Source organism: Macadamia integrifolia, chromosome 2 (genome assembly GCF_013358625.1).
Source record: "Macadamia integrifolia cultivar HAES 741 chromosome 2, SCU_Mint_v3, whole genome shotgun sequence".
Classification (NCBI taxonomy): domain Eukaryota; kingdom Viridiplantae; phylum Streptophyta; class Magnoliopsida; order Proteales; family Proteaceae; genus Macadamia; species Macadamia integrifolia.
In genome coordinates, this window is record NC_056558.1 from 18,127,409 (window position 1) to 18,145,199 (window position 17,791).

General features: G+C 38.8%; 1 protein-coding gene across 1 annotated transcript; it reads left to right on the forward strand.

Annotated features, from left to right (window-relative positions):
• The first annotated feature begins 9,348 nt into the window (after positions 1 to 9,348).
• On the forward strand, positions 9,349 to 10,648 carry LOC122064090 (rust resistance kinase Lr10-like). Its single transcript, XM_042627800.1, has 2 exons — positions 9,349 to 10,264; positions 10,554 to 10,648. The coding sequence occupies exons 1-2, from the start codon at positions 9,349 to 9,351 to the stop codon at positions 10,646 to 10,648; spliced, it is 1,011 nt and encodes a 336-aa protein (XP_042483734.1).
• Positions 10,649 to 17,791: the final 7,143 nt, after the last annotated feature.

The window sequence follows — 17,791 nt, forward strand, 5'->3', positions numbered from 1 at the left end:
TTATTGGCCCACGTACTGCCACATGAGCCTCGGGGATGATGGAGTTCTTTTGGCCTCAAGAAAATAAATTGTTGGACATAACATTTAACAAAAGATTTTTACTGTTGCGAAAGGCTTTGTGTATCGAAGGTTTGATAAAACCACTATTAAACGACTTATCTAATATATATATATATATATATATTTAGCATAGGTTTTGGTTTTTTACCACCACGAAAGGCTATTTATACCTATGTTTTATAAAACGACCATTAATTGACTAGTTTTCTAATTAAAAAATAAATTATTAGAAGTAAAGATTTAGCTACTTCTACTCATTTTTAGAGTATAGAGGACCAAGTAAACATCTCATTGGTACAATTTCATCTTAAAATGATTAGAAGAAATAGCTTAAATTACAAAAGATGTCATTTTGTATTATAAAACTGGTGGATCTATCATGCATGTGTCACATTTCCCTGTGGTAGATAAGGTGGTCTATACATGGGAGAAAATTTTAACCGCTACCCGGGTTGCAGCCAAGTAGGTGCAACTCTCCAATAGCAGCTAGGGAAATAGAATCCCAAAGGCATGAGTGAAAATTACCCTCTTAAAGTGGAATTTTACAACCTGTCCCCAATATTCCATTTTCCTAGCTGATGCTACTAGTAGCTGCAACCCACTTAGTAGCCAAGTTTTGTTCCATGCTTGAAGACTTCTAACTTTTATCATATTCCGTAGCTAATGCATGAATCGATGCTAATTCATGGTGCATGAGTAAAATCAGGGGTATTTGATAAATAAATTAAAAAAAAAAGAAGGAAGAAAGAAAGAAAGGGTGTCACATACATATGAGGTGGTCCGTCCTCAGAGAATATCCTTGGTCCTTCTCTCGTTCAGATTCGCAACGATGAAGCACTGGAATACTAATCACAAATTTGGCTTTTGTTTGTTTATATAGCTTCATCGTGTGGAAAGTGCTTATCATGACGCTCCCTTCGTAAGTGATCCTTAATAGGAAGCAAATTCGCTCATCCCCTCTAGTTGTTTATGCTGGAATGCAATGCAGGGTATCGATCATTTATTCTTCTTTTAACATTCCCCAATCGTGTTTGGGGAGGAATTCTCTCTAAGTTCTAGAAGGGGAATCTTTGACTTGGAGAGGAGATGGAGGTGGGCAAAAAAAAACTTTGGCGGGATCTCTCCCTATGATATAGTTGGCAAGTTTGCCTTCGGTTCATATTTGCATGGAGAAAGATCTCAAAAGCTAGGCTAAGAAGTCTAGATTTTTTCAGTAGATTGTGGACACCATTACATTCGATGTTAAGGAGAAACTCCCCCCCCCCCCTTTACGGGTCACTGTTTTGACTCCCCTTGGAATAGGTTCATTTCCATCTCATCATGATATAGTTAGCAAGTTGCCTTCGGTGTTTTCATCTATCATATTTGGATGGAGACAAATCTCAAAAGCTAAGCTAGGAAGTCTAGAACTTTCTTGTAGATTGTGGACACCATTACATTCGATGTTAAGGGGAAACTCTCTCCCCCCCCCCTCCCCCCTTTCAGGTTGCTGTTTTGACTCCCTTAGGAAAAGGCTCATTTCCATGTTGTGGGAACTTCCCAATAGGGGAACCCCCTCAGTTTCATTCGTTGGTTTGTTGCTGCAATTTTTTTTTATTTTTTTTTTGTTTATTTTTTTATTTTAAATTGCATTTAACTTAAAGCTATTAACATTAAGAGTAATTATCTAACATTCATGCATTTATTTTTATTGTACTGTTTATTTCTTTCATTTTTTTAGGTGATTTTGAACATTACTCTATAGAACTCGAAGGGATTTGTAGTGAGAGAGTGCACCACTACTATTGGAAGTCATTAGGCTGTTGTATCCTGAAGGCCAATTCACATACACTAGGTTGCACTAATAAAAGGTGTCTCTAGGGATCAGAATATTTAGTGGCGTGACACGGTTTGCAATACACATTAGTGGACTGGGAGGACCTAGACACGTACCTCAGCACACAAGCGTGCATCCCATGAAGCTCCCAGTCATCAGATTTATGCCACACACCATGCCGCACCACAGAGGAACCCCATGTGTATCTATGCCTTTTAAGAAAATTCCATTTGTACACCTTAGCCTTCATCATCATTCGATTCGTTCTAAATCCTCAGAGAACACACACTTTCTTGAAACAGATAAAGCATACATCTCTCAATAGTCTTCTTTTAACAGTTTCGACAACAACTTTATTGTACTTCAAATCTATGGTTTCCGTCAAACGGACTTTATATATATATATATATATATATTTGGTAACAAACGGACTTTTATGTATCACTATTTAGAGATGGTAAGAAGTGAGATAAGTTCTCAGACCTTGATTCACACATGTTGGTTGAAGCTGAATACAAATGCTTGTTTTCTTGGAAATCCAGGAAAGTCAAGAGTAGGTGGTGTGTTTCGTAATGAGTGTTGTAACCCGACAGTCACTTAGAGGGGGGTGAATCAGTGAGTCTAATTTTGATTTCCAAAAACCTGTCTGATGTCTGGCCAAGAAAAACCTGATATACCTGTCCCTGTTTGTACCCCGTCGTATGCACACTCAGCCTCTCATAGGCACTTCCAAGTGTGCACATCCATTCTACATTCCACGCACTTCAATATAAAATGCAAACAACAAGCACCCACGACACTGGATTTTTACGAGGTTCAGCAATTTGCCTACATCCCCGGAGTAGTGCCTGTAAAGGCTTTGAACCTACTCAATACCCTACTTTTAACTGCACCCATAGTCGGGAGCACCCACGCCCAATTTTTTCAAGCCGAAGCTGAGATGGCACTAGCAGTGTTAGTACAATGTGTAGCACCCACTCCCGGTGATTAGCACCCACTAAGCACTCAATAAAGAATACAGTAAATTTGGGCTTATATCAATGCCCTACAGTCAAGCTTTGCCTAGCATATACGTCCACAACTAGCTAGCATGCTTACAGTTCATCCACAACTAACCTAGCATGTATACATTCATCCACAACTAACCCTAATATACAAACAGACATATAATGTAAATCAAAAGTTAGAGAATCTCACAACCGATTGCCTGGGATGACTGGAAACTTGTACTGACAAGTTTGGTGCTCACATCGTCTCTCTCCTTGGCTTCTTGCTCTTCAAAGCAAACACATCCTTGCTTTCTTCTCTTTCTCCTTGGCTTTTAGTTAATGTATCATTAACACACCTCAACCACCTCTTTTACCTCCTTTAATGGCCTAAGAATATTTATCATCAAGTATTCATGTTCATTCAAGGACCAACAAAGAGGGGAAAGCTTCTCTTACCAAAACCGTAGCCATCTTTCACTCAAAATTCATTTTTCTTACTTCCATAGTGTAGGGCTTGAAAAAAGGAAGAAATAGCAACTTGGTTCACCCAAATCCGAGTTAAAATGAGGGAGATATGACCATTTGAAGTTTGAGCAATGAGATAGCCTGAAATGGAATCTTCGTAGGAGTGGCGTAGGCTACGCCGGTGGCGCCCACAACAGGGGCTAAATCTGGGCCATCGGATTAATCCAAAATCCACTTTTAATCTGACCCGTTAAATTATTCAAACGGCTAATAAATCTTAGCCGCAACGTTTGAATAACCGAGTCAACTGATGATGTCAGTGTGACGCAGGCGCTGACATCGTCAGATGCGTTGTCGACGTGCCATTGGCTACGTCAGCACAAAATACGGTGGCTATCGGCTATCGCTCATGAAGACTGAAACAGATTACAGCCATTGGATCAAGATCTTTAGATCTAGTTTAATCTAGATCTCATAAGATCAAATTAAATGGCATCTATCTGCAGCCCTTTTTGCACATGTGTAACACTATAGCAAGCTTGATCAGGTGAAGCGCCAATCCATTATATATAATACACTCCACTAATGAGAAGCCTCGTATAAGCATCTTCAACGCTAGCTCTTGCATGAGACGTTAGATCTGAATCTGACCGACGTGGCTCAATCTGAACCGTATATTACGGATCCCTCTGATTCTCTTATATACACATAAGCCCCTGTCTTCATATTTTCAGTGCTTAAAGACCCACTGCAACTCAGACCTTCAAAATATTGAAATTACACAAAAACCTTTAAAATTTCAAAAATAAATTCTGAAAAATCCACCCAACACCGAGAGCAACGGATGGATTTTCGATTTAGATTTTCGAACCAGCTTCACGGAAACACTTATAACTTTTTCATACAATATTCGATCAAGATGAAACAAAGTGCATTGGAACCGTGACTAGATGCTCTACGAATTTTCAGAAGACTCAATCATCTGACTCAGTCATGTAAAAAGACCAAAATGCCCCTAGACCTTTCCAATGACTCATCTTTCTTATACGGTATTGGAACGCGATGAAATCATAACTGTTGGAAAGATTGAATTTGTTTCGTATCGTCACATGGAGAACACTTCCTTTAAAAAAAAAAAATTCAATACCAAAATTGCCCTCGACTACCACAAATGCCGTAACTTCTTCATACGGTATCGGAATGTGAAGAAATCAAATGCACTGGACTAGGTAAATTACAATCTATCTTTTTCATGAAGAAATGATTTTTCAAAAATGTCATTTTCATTATTGAAAATGTCCCCGAGCATAAATAGGCAAATTTTGCCTGTTTTGACCCTGAAACCTGGACCACCTACTAAGGATGTATCAAACCACTCCATGCATACCATGCCGTTCTGTTATCTCATCGGTGACCTGGACACTGCCATATCATCATTTCTATCCATATCACCCAAACTGGCCATGTCATCATTGCCACGTGGTCGGGTTGCCAACAAGGACAACCATAAAACAACAATGAGAAGGCGGATGTTGTGGCTAATTTCAAGGACTATCTAGGTATTCATTCGAATTTTGAGGCTGAGTTCCTAGCTATTATCTCAGGGATTGAGAATGCCAAAAGGTTGGGTGCGTCGGTTATGGATTGTATGTGACTCGATTGCGGTGGTAACACTGATATTGAAAAAGAAAATCCCTTGGATTGTTCGCCAAAGATGGATAAATTATATGGAATACTTGGAAGTGGTGGAGTGGAAAGTCACTCACTGCTATGGGGAAGCATATATAGTCACTCACTATCTGTCAAAATTAGCAGCTCGGTTTGAAGTTTCCTCTGTTGTGTCTTCTTGGTCGGCGTTGGTGAGGATGGATTTGGATATAGATGCTTCTGGTTGTCCAAGATATTGGGTTCATTAGTATTGTCTTTGTTTATCTCAGTGTGGTTGAGTAGTCATTAGTGTCCCATTCTGCTAACGACAATGCGAAAGGTGGTTTAGGTTTATCACCGCTCTCTTCCAGGTAGGAGGGTTTGGGTGATGTTTACCCCATTCTTTTTGTATCCTTTTTGTATCGTTTTTCTTTTTGTTCATTTTTAATATAATTGATTTTCTAGCGAAAAACGTATGTGGTTTGCAAATACTTACTTGGTCTCAACATGTGCCTGTAGATATGTTTCTTTTTCTTCTAACCCTATGTTACTCATGCAGAGTTGGATCGATGTTGTCCATTGACCAAGTCCTATTTGACACGCTCGTCGTCGTAGCTAATACGCCCCTTCGTAGCTACGGTTAGAGTCATCCTCCCATGAGAACACAACACCCCCCCCCCCCCGCCAAAAAAATCAACCCACACCACAAATCGTGCAGCTCCATTGGAACAAATTAAATATAGAATTTGACAAATAGCTCGACTTATGGAAGCTCATTTCCAACTTCATTACTATGCTTTTGACTGCTTTTCCTCGTTCACCTAGCTTTAAGACAATTACCTACCTATCCCTTCCTTCCATACCCAAGACTCTCTCTCTCTCTCTCTCTCTCTCTCTCTCTCTCTCTCCCTCCCTCTCTCCCTCTCTCTCCCACACACACACACACACACACACACACACACACACACAACTGCTATGGCTTATCTGCAACAAACCAATGTCTTACTGATCCTCATTCTGGTCTTGCTTACTCCATTTCTGGTGCCAAGTAGAGCTCAACAACCCACAAAGAGTCCAATGAGCACTGACCCATCTTTCTATTACAATCTTTGTGCACCCTCAAGATCCAACAACCTCACCCTTACCTATCCTTTCTCCATCCCATCCCCTTGTAATCCTTCTTCGTACTTCATACCCACTTGTCCCAACAATGAAACCCTCCTCATCACCAGCCCTCAAACCAACGACACCTTAAGAATCTTCACCACCAACTTCACCACCAATCGAGTCTCCATCACCTTCCTCTCTGCCTACAACAGTCTTTTCAGCTGCGGCCCAATCTCCAGCCCCAACTTCCAAACTTCCTCCATTCCCTTCTCCCTCCCCCTTGAATACGCCGTCGGAACCCACCTTAACTGCACCACCACCCTCCCTGCCGGGGCTCTACCAGGCATCCAGAGTGCTGCTTGTATAGGCTGCCCCGGTCAGGATCCCACCAATGTTTGCTATTATGCGCTGGGGCTCGTTAGGCACCCTAACTGTGAAAGTTTCTACATGTACCCAAAGAAGGGTTTTAATGTAAGTGCGGAGAAGGATCTGAGAGAGTACCTGCAGAAGGGGTTTGAGCTTAAGTATACGAAGACGCGGGACTGCCTTGGATGCGAGGCCTCTCGGGGAAGATGCGGCGACAACCCTTCTTTTGTCGGATCGTTTGTTTGCTTCTGTTCCGCTCATGTGCACCGTTTCAACTGCTCTGACGGTAAGTATTATCAAATCAGTAATCTAATTGCATGCATGATAACACTTGAGTTACTTTTCTTTTTTTCTTTCCTCGTAATTTAAAAAAAAAAAAAAATTGTTACCATCTGTTCAAGTTTTTGTTTCTACATTATAAGTTGAAAATAAGGACGCAAAAAATAAGGGAAATAAGGGGAAATTAAGGTGTAATTAACCACAACGGGCTAGTGAAGATGGCAAGGGGTTTTGCCTCAAGACGCTTATGGTTCTAAGTTCGATTCAAGAGTGTTTAGTGTTCTTCATTACTTTTGATGAAAGCTGAATGATTTCATTGACCCATGTGGTTTGGGGGCCAATATGAGCCCACGAGACTAATTAAGCCGAAAAGTTCGTTAGCTAAGAAAGAAAAAAAGAGAGAGAATTATGATGGAAACAAGTCAAGCCCGACAATTTCGAGTTTTGACCATGGTTTGGGGAATCTAATCAGATTGGCCTGAATTGGTTGAATCATATCAGTATCGACTTTGTCAATTCCGATTCTTCGCAATACCGTGTCGCTGGATTGATATGTATTAAGGGTAATAAGGTTAAAAAAAAATGATTTTTTTTTATAGTAAATTAGGGTATTTATCCGTATCAACCCTGTCCAATGCCAAAACGGATTCCTTTATCTTAAACCATGATTTCGACTCTTCTCTATGAGTGTATTCTCCATTGATACAAAACGTGTTTCCTTATTCAGAAATTTGACCCGAAAGCAGAAAGCAAGTTGTTCCACATCGGAATGGAAATTATTTGTAATTGCGTGGTGATTGACTAGGAGTCAACCCACCCAGACTTGAGTGGTCCTGGTTCAATTCATGTGGCTAGAAGAATTGATTATAACCATCTCAAGTTTGAAGAAGTGGTAGTGAATGAACTTCGATATTATTATGATGAGAGTTTGTCTCTTAATTCAACTTGAGGAAAGAGATTAAATAATCACCATCCATATCCATTGCTTGCTACTTTCCTCTTCCTACCTAGCCTATTCACTAGAAGTCGGACCTTACCTCGGGAAAAAGATCCTCTCCAATTACAATCACCTATTCAATAGCTGGGAGGAGTTAGATACACATGTTGCTGTTGGATGGGTGGTTGGAGAGGATTTGGATGCCCAAGTAATTGGAGAGGATCCGAAACCTTACCTTGGGATGGATTGGAGACCAATAAAAATGGAATTATTTACTGGTCTACGTAAGACTTTTGTTCATTTCATATATATCATTTCTTTTTTTTCCCTCATCCATTTATAAATGCATATATACTTCCGAGCTTTTTTCTCCTCTTCAATTGCTTGCTTTTACGTAGGTATGGTAGAGGACATCACAGCATGGGGTGGAGGAGTAGACCAACAGAGAAGATCATCGCAGTCCAAAGTAATCTTTGCAGGTGAAGAAATTAAATTAATAATTCTTAGTTATTAATCAGACGCTATACCGAGTATGCTATGAAATGACTACAGAACAAAGCACGAACCTACCTGAGAGCGGATCAAGTTCTCGAACAATCTTGTCTCACACAAATCTACACACGGAAAAGCCTTATGGTGGATTCCATGTATGTGGATCAAATCATATGAGAACCTGATCCACACTCTACCTACCGAGGATTAAGGTCATAGATGAACCTTTCATAATTTCACCTCGGGTCATGGGTTAACGAATCGGTACTAGATATCAAGACCGATAGAATCTTGGCTAATCTTGTGTCGGTGGATCTGTATGAACCAAGGGTAAAAAGCGTGTGTGCATGGGTGGGTGGTTTGAAAGAATTTTGTCCGGGAGTACGACCTATGTCAGCATTTTCATTGCAAGCCAAAAATGCATGAGTGCACAATGACCACCACCCCTCTTAGGGTCGTGCACCCCTGTGTCTAGGAGCATTGGCCGCTCTCGGTCAGAAAACACTTGCCCTATATATACATATATAGGATAGGATTCTTCTCCATAGAGCCTAGGGACCAAAGAGTGATCCCACTACTGGGGTGACTTCAGAACACATGCCCGATCCTCCCAATCGTGGGATCACTCTCTGGTCCATGGGCTCTATGTAGACGAATCAGATCAATATATATATATATATATATTGAATCCTTTAGTCCAATCAATATTTCTAATTTCCCCAATGTTGCATGTGCAAGAACTACAGTCCCTTTTTATTCTAGCGAAGTTGTATCTATTTTTAATAAAAAGGAATCCCTTAAAAACAAAAGCTATGTGTGGCATGAGAATGCTAGACAGATAGAGTTCTTTCTCCCTAAAAGAATATAATTGTCTAGACGTAAATTTCAGCCTCTATGCAAACTGGTTGGATTTATGTTTCTGATCCTTTTTTTTGTCACCTTTACATATGTACAAGTGCATAAGCATGTAGTACTTTGCTACCTTGTACGAGATCCATTTTCATAAGGCTTTTGACCCACACATGGAATCCAGTTATTCTCTCCTAACTATAGGTCTTCTCATTAAGTGGGTTCCATGTGTGGATCAGCAACTGTAAGAGAATGGTTCTAGGAAGGGGATCTGGTACGAGGATCTGATCCAAGCTCCCATACTGTCCCCCACCCCTTAAGGGGGGGAAACCCTTCACAAAATGATTACTGATGATCAAATCATTCTATGCAATGTAGCGATTTCTGCTTCTGGGGTGGTGTTCCTAGCACTCCTGGCAACATTGGTGACTCTCTTCATCCACCGTAATTATAGGAAGGTAGATCAAAAGAAGAAAGAAGCAATCTCCAATATATCCCCAACGAGGTATTCCTACTCTCAATTGAAGAAGTTCACTAACAAATTTTCATCAAAACTTGGGGAAGGAGGATATGGAACTGTTTATAAAGGGATCATTCATCGAAATGGGGTCAAAATACCAGTAGCTGTAAAGCTTCTAAAATCAAAACAAAGCCAGAAACAATTCATGAATGAAGTAGCAACGGTCGGAAATGTCCACCACAATCACTTAATTAGTTTATTGGGATATTGTGCTCAAGGGGATAAACGTGCTCTTGTTTATGAGTTCATGGAGAATGGATCCTTGGATAAGTATATCTACACCAGCAGAAAAGAAGAAGGGGAGACTGGTCATACAAGTACTTTTCAACCATTAAGCCATAAACAAATGCATGCTATAGCCTTAGAGACAGGTAGAGGGATTTTGTACTTGCACCAAGGCTGTAGGAATAGGATCCTGCATTGTGACATTAAACCTCACAATGTGTTATTGGATTCCAACTTCACGGCGAAAGTCTCCGATTTCGGGCTTGCTAGGATGATTGATAAGTATCATAACCATGTTTCATTGACGAGGGCTCAAGGTACTCCAGGGTTTGTGGCCCCAGAGATCTGGTTGAAGAATTATGGTCCGGTGACTGAGAAATCAGATGTGTATAGTTATGGGATGCTGCTTCTTGAGATGGTCGGTGGGAGAAAGAATTATGATTTGGAAGTAAATGATGAATCAATAAGTCAAGTTTATTTTCCTATATGGGCATTTAACAAGGTCAAGAATGGTGAATCTCCATTACCCATGAAAAGAGAGGACAATAATGCTTCAATTGTGATTGATGAGGAAGGAGGAAGAAATGAAAGAGAAGAAGAGGAGGAGGAGGAAGTTGTGGAGAGGATTTGTTTGGTAGGTTTGTGGTGCATTCAGCACATACCTTCCAACAGGCCATATATGGATAGAGTGATTCAAATGTTGGAAGGGACTGTTGAGGTAAGAATCCCCCCAAACCCATTTCCCCTAGAGATAGACACAAATGTTGAAAATATCAACTATTTCCCTTCTGTTTATTTTAGTGTTGAAGATCATAGCCCTTCTGTTTATTTCAGTGTTGATAGTGGAAGCGAGTCCATTGAACATCACAAATGAGTGGTGCTCCTTCAATCTTTAATCATATGTTGTATTAGGGAAGGATTTTGGGCCGATGATGGAACAAATAGTATAGAGACAAAATGTTTTTGGTTTTTTTTTGTTTTTGTTTTTTTTTTTTTTTTTTTTTTTTTTTTTTTTTTTTTTTTTTTTTTTTTTTTTTGTGGAAAAGAATGTTCTTGTAATGTGATAGCTTCATCAATATTAACAAATTAAGGGTCCTCTCTTGATTATGATTTTTTACATCAAAAACAAAAAAGAAAGAAAAAACCTTTTTTATGAAAAATAGAGGTAAAACTGACCGATCCATGCCAATCAGGACCCATCTGGGAAAATCAAATTGTTAGAAGTAACATTTAGGAGGAGAGTTTTTATGCTAAAGGCTATGTATACCGGTGGTTTTATTTAAACAACTTGTGTTTTCGTTAGGAAAAGGGAAAAACATTGTCATATCATGTTCCTCATGCCAAAACATAGGCGGGAGTGAAAAAACACGTTGCCACCTCACCATGTGCTGAAGATGCTTCCGTGCACCTTTCTATTGGCCCACGCTCTGCTGCATGAGTCTTAGGGATGCACAAAGTTCCTTTGGCCTTAAGAAAATAAATCGTTGGACCTAACCTTTAACTACAGATTTTTTACTGCTACAAAAGGCTTTGTATGCCAAAGGTTTTATAAAACCACCATTAAACGTCTATTCATACCAGTGTTTTATAAAATGACCATTAATTGACTTGTTTTCTAATTAAAAAAAATATTATTTGAAGTAAAAATTTAGCTACTTCTTCTACTCATTTTAGGATATAGAGGACCAAGCAAACATCTCATTGGTACAATTTTTTCTTAAAATGAGTAGAAAAACTATCTAAAATTACAACAGATGTCATTGTGTATTATCAATTGGTTGGATCTACCATATCACCCTTCCATGTGGCACATAAGGTGGTCTATATATGGGAAAAAATTTTGGGTGCTACCCGTGTTGTAGTCAAGTAGCTGCAAGTAGCAGCTAGAAACGAAATCCTAAAGGTAGAAGTGGAAAATACTCTTAAAGTGAAATTTAACAACTTTACAGATTCAATTTTCGTGGCTGATGCTACAAAAACCCAAGTAGCAGCCAAGTTTTGTTCCATGCATGGAGACTTCTAACTTTTATCATATTCCTTGGCTAATGCATGAACCGATGATAATTCATGATGCATAAGTAAATTATGGGGTATTTCATAAATTAAAAAAAAATGATGTCACTTATATATGAGGTGGTTCGTCCACATAGAATATTCTTGGTCCTTCTCACGTTTAGATTTGCAATAATGAAGGACTGGGATATTAATTGCAAATTTGGCTTATATAGCTTCATCGTGTGAAGAGTGCTCATTAACGGTGTAAGTTTGCCCTGATGGTCCAAATCCATCCTGATTTGCCTTGAGCTTGAATCCTGTCTAACTCAGTTATGAGAGTCAACCTGGTTCAATTAATCAGGGTTGGGTTGATCCTGGGATGAGACTTAAGCCAACCCGGCCTGGCCCAACCCGGCCTGATATTTGCCCTAATCTATTATTGTGTTTAGTAATACAGTTGTTCTTCCCCTAGGTCCACATCATGTGTTACACAAGCGTTACACAAGTTGTCTGTATGACTTCAACCCACATCATGTGTTACACAAGCTATATACCCTTATCTATTGAGCTAAGACGACTAAATGGCCAAACTATTTCCCCCATTTTCGTTACATAGGCTGTCTTTATGTCCCCTGTCATGTATTGATATGAACTTTAGATACAATAGCATTCATGAAGAATTTGGCCTATCCAGTTTTTGAGAGATGTGGTGATGCCAGGTGATTAAAAGGTCTATCTTATAACCAAATTGAGAACCATACTTACTGCAAATTTATGGATTAGGGATGGACAAGGGCTGGCCATAGTTTTAACATTTTCCCATCCCCACCCCCACCCCCACCCCTTTGCCCTTTGATAAGTATAGGCTTAACATTTGTAACCCTCTGTAGGAAAGGAAAAAAATAACAAAAAAAATACAAGGCTAGCCAGGGTCAACCTGACCCAAACTTGAGCCCGGCAAGGTTGGAATGGGCCTGGGTTGAGTTTTGGGGATTTAGGGTTGGGTTGGGGTCTTAAGAAACACGGCCCTATTTCACCCCTAGTGTTGTCCATGATGCTCCCTACACAAGAGCTCCTTAATAGGATGCAAATTTGCTCGTATCCTCTTGTTGTTTATGCTGGAATGCAATGGAGGGTATCGATCATTTATTCTTCTTTTGTCCCTTCCCTAATCATGTTTGGGAAGGAATTCTCTCCAAGTTCTAGAAGAAGAATCTTTGACTTGGAGAGGGAATGGAAGTGATGTAGAAACGCAACCCTAAAACGATGCAGAAGATAATGGAAAAACAAAACAAACAATGCACACGGATTTTACGATGTTCGGCAAGGTTGCCTACGTCCCCAGTGAGATGAGATCCTGCTTCACTATCAATGGAGAATAGGGTTACAGCGCTCGTCCTCACACCTCTCAGTATTGCTTGCATTACAGAGAAAGAAACCCTCGCTACAAATATATAGCGAAAAAACCCTAATCCGGATTAAACTACAATTGCCCTCAAATAAAAAATTCGAGTGGGGGGCTGCGCCCCCCTACACCCCCTGCTATGCAGAGGGGCCTCCTACCCCCCCTTGCAACCCCCACGGCCCGCTAACCGGCTAGCGGGACCGCCGTCCTGCCTGTCTAGGTGCTGCACCAGTACTCCCTGGATTAAACTGCGACGGAATACAAGACATCATACACCAACAAGTGGGTAAAGAAAAACTTTGGCGGGATCTTTCCCTATGATATAGTTGATAAGTTTGCTTTCGGTGTTTTTATCTATCATATTTGGATGAAGAGGAATCTCAAAAACTAGGCTAGGAAGTCTAGAACTTTCCTGTTGATCGTGGACATCATTACATTCAATATCATGGGCTCCAATGAGCTTAAATCCTTGCATGGAAAAGCCTAAAAGGAAAAGGAAACATTTGGAAAAATGATATATATGCCTTATATACTTGAACACATACCTTAGAAAAAAAAAAAAAAAATTAATTTTCCATGAAAACAAACAACTTGTATTTGTTTATTGCCTTTGGTGTAACATATACAAAAATAGATGAGGGGTTCATAGTTATATTGGAATTGTAAATATGTGATGAATCATTGCGAAGAAATAAGATAATCAGATTTTTTTTTTTTTTTTTTTTTTTTTTTTTTTTTTTTTAAGTAGTAAACATCAGACCAAAAATCAAGTCAAACTAAGTCGAGAGGAAAAACCGAAACAGAGAAAACCAATTCTTTTCGTTTATATATTTTTTAAGAGATAACATATATAAAACTAGTCAAGAAAGGAAAAACCAGCACAAAAGGCCATTTTAGTCGATTAATTAAATCAGTATAGGGAAAGTTAGTCATGTCAAAAAAGAAGAAAAAAAAAAAAATGCACGTGAGACCTTAGACTCAAAGAGAGAAATATAAGGGAAAAAATTGTGGAGAAAGGGAATTAAGAAGCTTATTTGAAGATTGAAAGATTTCCAACAAATGCTAGGAAAAGTGGGTTAAAAGCAAGTTTGTGGAGTAAGATGGCAGCATGAACTGAATTTTTCCAAACCTAACAAGCACTAATGATCACAGGATCAGTAAAACGGTCAATTATGTACCATTCTTGAGAAACACAATGTTTGTGGGATTGGAAGAAAAAGTAATGCGAGGAGGGGAAAAATTCGAATGTTTCTCACCAGTACTCCTTGATAACTTCTATTCTTGCTAGAGCTTCGATTCCATCTTCAAAATGTCAAAAGAACATTAAGTAGAGGTGAAGTACAAAAGATTAAATAAACTAAATCACTTAGACCACCTAGACGCAAACAACTATTAAAAAACTATATTGCCTAAGAGCTCACAACCGCTTGAGTCCTAGTCCAAATGAAGTTCATTCCCACTGCAAGACCCCGAGTCCTTGGCCCAGTGGAAGGAATTCCAATCATATGAACCTGTGTCTTTTTCTCAGTGGAAGGAATTATATACGACATTGATTTAGAATTATGATAGAAAATGGAAGAGATGTGGGAGAGAGGTTCGGAGAGTGGAGATTTTCAATGTGGATGGGGGGCATTAGGGCTCATAATCAATCCCACGTACTATAAAAGCTTCCCTTGGAAGCCAAAATCCCATTCATGTCACTACAAATAACCATTTCTGATTTATCTACTTTTGTTATGAATGGTCATTGCTATAGAAACTGATAGTCCGATATTACAAGCTAACCTTTTTTCTCCTCTCAAAATCAACAAATTTCCACCGAAGTTCTTTAATACAGAGTACTATAAAGGCAATTTATGCATGACTAACATTCAAAGCTGACCTTTCCAAAAATAAAAAATGACCAGATGCAGGACGACAATTCAACAGACCTATAGATGGGAATTTTAACTGCTGGCACAAAGAAGGTCTCCTTCTCCACCCCTCATCAGAGATCCATGAAATGCAACTGGGCAGCTGTGGCAAGAGTCTTAACATTCCAACAGTTAAAGAACCCAATGAAATGTATAATAGTGGCCGGAATATTAAGTTCGCATGAATGGATGAATATTAATACCTTCCAGTGGTTAGTACGTATAACAACATTGTTGTTGTAGGCTAGGTTCTCGTAGGCTACCTTTGTTGCCATGATACACAATTCTAATGGATTAATCGTAATACCTTTAATGAAAGGAAAGTGAAATTTTCATATTTAAAAAAGAAATATATGTAATTATTACCCTTGTGACTTTAACTTTAACTTCCAATCTTTCCATATTTGGTTATAAAATTTCACTTTACTTTACATTCAAAACCCTTTGCTATAATATGAAAGACAAAAATTACATCTAAAAGATATCATTACTAAATATGGTTAAAAAAATTAAATAGTTTATACAATCGTATGGGGTATTGATTATCAACATTTCTTTTTAAAGTATGAAAATTTCACTTCCCTTCCCTTCCCTTCTCTTTAAATTCCTATTGCAACCAAACGGAGCCTTAATAATCTTGCCTATATGCATTGTCTTACTTATGCAGCTGGAACAGAGGATGGTCCATGGAGATTGACCCTTCCATCTTTATGTCCAAGAAATGACCCGTGCTCCATGGATTCATAGTCTGGAATCACCACTGAACCACCTTCACACAAACATAAAAATAAAAACCCATTTCAATTCACATCAGTATTGCTCCCTAATTTCCTTCTGCAAATTAATCAAGGTGATTAATAATTCCAATCCAAAAAGAAAAAGGTCAGGGTTATTGGAAAATTTTGGTTTTATAATTAAGTTAGAAATTAATTAAGCACTACCTAGAACCTACCTCTGAGAATGGTTGCAATCAAATTTAGAATACCACCATTAACTGAAAAGAAATTCAAGGTAAACTCTAGAGTGAAATCCCAACAAAGAGCGGCCGCCGAATGAATAGCAACATCTTCCGTAACAAACAGCTGAGAAATGTTATACATTGAGCTTCGATGCTTCCTTGCTGATCTTCCTGATGATCATGATGATGTCTACTTTCTACATGACCAGAACCCTTTAAGCTTCTCAATGGCAATAAGAAATCTAATATATGATATGTTTTTAGCTTTTTTTTTTGGTAAAACGGTGTATGATATAACTACTACTACTTGAAGAAGAACAGCAAGTTGATTCCATATGACAAATATTCAAAAGACTACCCAAGGAGAGAAATAAGAGATGACGATTAAGGGATCAGGGGATCGAGATCAGGACTGAAGAGAGAAGCAGTGCATTTCGAACGACTTCTTAACGTCTGGTATGGCCAGAATTGCTTCCCCTACTCTCGTCAGCTTCCAAGCCTCTCAACTCATTGTTTTATTCAACTCTAATTCTCTTAGTTGCTGCAATATTGTAATAAAAGTTTGAAAATAGGATTTTTAAAGAGTTTTTATTAATAAGATAACTAAAAGAAATTAGGAAATGGTTTGGATAAGGATTAATTAGGAAAGTAAATGAGGGAGGGAGGGAGGGAATATAAAAAGATATAGATTGAGGAAAGATAGATGGAGAGATAATGAATAAAGAAATAAAATATATAAAAAATAAAATTCACAAAAAGAGAGTGGAACATGAGAAAGGAGTCTTACCAATAAAACTATCTTATATAATATTTTATATAATAGTATGATATATAGATTATCCTATTTTCAATATCAGTCAAGATGAATAAAATTTTCCTCCAAATCGTCGACCCTATTGTGATTAATCTCAATCACAATAGGAGCACAAGTAGTTTTCTGGGATTGGACCATAAACAGGCAGTGAAAATCCTGCTGCCCGGTTTGTACAAAATTTTATCTCCATCAACATGTATCTTTTAGTCTCATTCAAAGTTTTTTGGATTGGGATCCTCTCCAATTATTTTTCCCCAATCAATCGTTAACTAAGTCCTACACTATCTTTTGGAATAATCCTAAATGTTCCCCTCAAAAAAAAAAAAAAAACTGTACCATTAATTAAGTCTATTTTCAAATATCATATTAAAATAAATGGACTTGGTCAATGCAAATAACATTAAAGGCGTAGGTTGGGCATGACGCTAACTTTCCTGAAGTTAATGGCTCTCAAGCGATTGACGAAAGGGAAAGAAGAACTTTTCTAGGAAAGGAGATACAAATCATTATCGTCTTCAACACGGGCCTATCCTAGCCGGAGGATGCTCACTACACCCTGTGCTGTGCTAGAGAGGATGTGGGTGCTGGAGAAACACATACAAAGTGCAGGCCCAGCCTTCACCCTAAAGTCAAACTCCAACAAAAATTTCAACACAGAGACGGAAACAAAACCAACCAAAGGATTGAAGAGAAGTCCCTTTACCAAGTCGTTTTGGTTTACTTTGGTGGTGTCATCATCACCACTAATTTCCATGGCTCGGGACTTTGTCAAATCTTCATCTCCCACCCTCTATTCCCCCAGTGACACCGATCCTCATCAAAACCCCCACATTCAGTCCCTCCCTTTATTTTTCCAAGGCAATCGTATCCATCTCCTACGCCAATCTATTAGATGTATACTATAGTCTCTGCACTTCACTATACGGCGCAAGTTAGGTGGGTTTTTTTTTTTTG

Excerpts from the sequence above, each read along its gene's own strand:
- LOC122064090 (XM_042627800.1), top strand. The coding sequence starts at position 9,349 with ATGATTACTGATGATCAAATCATTCTATGCAATGTAGCGATTTCTGCT. Across the intron at positions 10,265-10,553 it reads ATTTAACAAGGTCAAGAATG|TGTTGAAGATCATAGCCCTT; the intron begins GTGAATCTCCAT and ends TGTTTATTTTAG.